General features: G+C 26.0%; 1 protein-coding gene across 1 annotated transcript; it reads left to right on the plus strand.

The window, feature by feature from the left end:
• Positions 1-622: 622 nt before the first annotated feature.
• Positions 623-2,889, plus strand: OCT59_024390 (uncharacterized protein; the record flags this gene model as incomplete). The annotated part of the gene is made up of 5 exons (XM_025327184.1): positions 623-868; positions 952-1,024; positions 1,095-1,273; positions 1,349-1,700; positions 1,772-2,889. The coding sequence occupies 5 exons, from the start codon at positions 623-625 to the stop codon at positions 2,887-2,889; spliced, it is 1,968 nt and encodes a 655-aa protein (XP_025172565.1).
• Between the last annotated feature and the right edge of the window lie 271 nt (positions 2,890-3,160).

A 3,160-nucleotide genomic window follows, 5' to 3' on the forward strand; every position in this document is an offset into this window, starting at 1 on the left:
CATAAAACCATCAAAAATCGACAACTGAAATAAATGTAATCTAGTGTATTTTTATATTCAGTTATTAAAGTTAGTATTCTCTAGCTTAGACTTATTAAATGTCTAAAACGTAATTATTCAATATTTGATTTATTTAAATACTAAAAATAATTTCATACAATTTTTTTTAAAAAAAATGTATTTACATAATAATTCAAAAATAATAAATTATACGTATAAACATACATTTTCTATAATACACTCATATTTGGCATCGTTTTACCAATATTTTTCGCTAGTGAATTACTAGATATTAAAAAATTTAATTTATCATACATAGTCTGACAAATTTCTTGAGTACATAGAAAGGGTGTAACGTAAATTGGCTGAGTAAATTTGGCTGAGTAACGTAAGGCAACATCTACGAGTAACGTAATTATGCGAATTTTCATTACCTTACTTAGCCAATCTAGCGTTACGCACCGAAGTTTTTGTTTGGTAATACCTAGCAACACTGTGTGACAATAATCAGAGAAAATACTTTAAATGGAGTTATTTTCGTTACCCGTGCGCAATAAAATTTTACAACTTACCGTTCAACTTTATTGTTTTTTAAAACCCTTCCTGTCAATTATTATTAAATATGTCTGATAATAAAAAAGTGCAAAATACCGAAAATACGAATGAATGGAATAATTGGATTGAAGAAGCTATTGATAAAGAACATTTAAATTACTACGAATATAACCAATTTACTAACATTCAAGAAATTGGTGCCGGAGGTTTCGGAAAAGTATACCGTGCAAATTGGAAAAATTCAAAAAAACAGTTAGCGTTAAAATCTTTTTTTAATCTTAATCATGTCACCATGAAAGAAATTGTTTGTGAGGTACTAATTTATTTATATATAATACTTTTTTTTTTACCAATTTTTCTATTAGCTTATATTACATTTATTTAATATTTGATTAGTTAAAAATTCAACGTAAAGTTGATTTTCATGATAATATTATTCGTTGCTATGGAATAACAAAATTTGAATCAGGTATAACAACTGATACTAATCTTCCAAGTTTTATTCACAAAAATTGCATTTTAATAATTATTCTTTTTAGAAAATCAAATTGGTAATAATTATATGATGGTAATGGAATACGCTGACGGTGGTAGTCTTCGAAACTATTTGGAAAAAAACTTTAGTAAACTCACTTGGGACGACAAATTCAATATGGCGTACCAATTAGCTTACGCTGTATCATGCTTGCATAATGAAGGGATCATCCATCGTGATTTGGTAATTTATTTATTATTATTTAATAATTGTTCACAACGCTGATTTGCATTTACCTATTTAATAAATTTTTAATAGCATTCTGGCAATATATTAGTTTGTCAAAATACGATCAAACTGGCAGATTTTGGGTTATCAAAAAGAATTGGAGCATCATCCAATTTTCAATCCAAATTATTTGGAATGGTTCCCTATGTTGATCCTAAAAGCTTTAGCAGACGAAGAAATAATAATAACCAAACGTATACATTAAATGAAAAAAGTGATGTTTACAGTGTTGGCATATTATTATGGGAAATATCTAGTGGTCAACCTCCTTTTCATGCTGAAGGTGAACAATATGATGTTAGCTTAATTTTAGAGATTTCACAAGGTCTTAGAGAAACTATTGTTCCTGACACGCCCAAAGATTATATAGAAATTTATACTAGTAAGTAAAATTTTAGGCCTATTGTAACTAAATATTATCTTAATTAACCTTAAATTATATTTGTGTTTTAGAATGTTGGGACGGTGAGCCAGACAATCGTCCTACTATATATCAAGTAGTTGAAGCAATAATTACAAAAACAAATATAATAACGGAAAATCCTCGCTTATCAAATGAGCAAGAACTTAATGAGGTCCCTTTAAGTACCAATAATTCAGAATCACGAGGAGAATTATCCCAACTTATTCAAAATTTTTATAAAATGAATACAAAGGAAATTGATAATATAGCAGTATCAAATGAACAGGAGAAACTTTTAACTGAAAAGGATTTTAACAGAATAGTTGATGAAATAAATTATTTAATTTTTAAATTATTAAATAAAGGAACTAGTAAAGGAGAATTAGTCAAAGAGCAAGTTATTGAATATTTGAAAAACTATGATACAAATTTACAAGAAATTTATAATTGGTTATTAATAAATAATCAAAACATACCAAATTCAATTTTTTTACTTGGATATTTTAATTATAAGGGAGTTGAGACAAGAATTAATTATAAGAAAGCATTTAATTTATTTATCAATGCATCAGAAAACAATCATATATTAGCACAATATTTTGTTGGTGTTTGTTATTTTTTTGGACATGGAATTATGAAGAATGAAAAATTAGCTTTAAAATATTTTAAAACAACAGCAAATAAAAATTTAACAAATGGACAAAAGGATACAGGTTATTGTTATGAAAATGGAATAGGTATTGAAAAGGATTTAAGTAAGGCTTTTTATTGGTATGAAAAAGCTGCAAATAATGGAAATATAATAGCTATAAAAAATCTTGGTATTTGTTATAGAGATGAAATTGGGGTGAAGAAAGATCATTACAAAGCTTTTGAATTATTTAAGCAATCAGCTGAAGGAGGATATTCAGGTGGAATGATTTCATTAGGATATTGTTATGAACTTGGTATTGGAACTAAAATTGACAAGCAAAAAGCATTTGAATCATATCAAAAATCAGCGAATTTAGGAAATAAAGTTGCACAATATAATATTGGTGTTATGTATGAAAATGGAGATGTAATTACAAAAGATTTAGATAAAGCAATTTATTGGTATAAAAAATCTGCTAAACAAGGACATCAATTTGCAAAAAATAAGTTAGAAATACTTCAAAAAAATCAATAATTTTTTTTTTTTAATTTACAAAATATCGTAATATATAATAAATATGTCTTATAGAATTTTAATTATCATTCTTATTGCAAGTATTTTTTTTTATTTTTATCAAGTTATATATATTTTCTTTTAAATTAAAGTTTCGTTTGTGTTACGAAATTTAGTTGTTTAAAATCGGGAAAGAGATTTTTTATGAGTTAAGCCTCAGATGTGGTTTATATGGTTAGACTATAATTGCTTAAAATGGAGCCTGTAATTGACGCTTATTTGTTTTGTACAT

This window comes from Rhizophagus irregularis, chromosome 4 (assembly GCF_026210795.1).
Source record: "Rhizophagus irregularis chromosome 4, complete sequence".
Lineage (NCBI taxonomy): Eukaryota > Fungi > Glomeromycota > Glomeromycetes > Glomerales > Glomeraceae > Rhizophagus > Rhizophagus irregularis.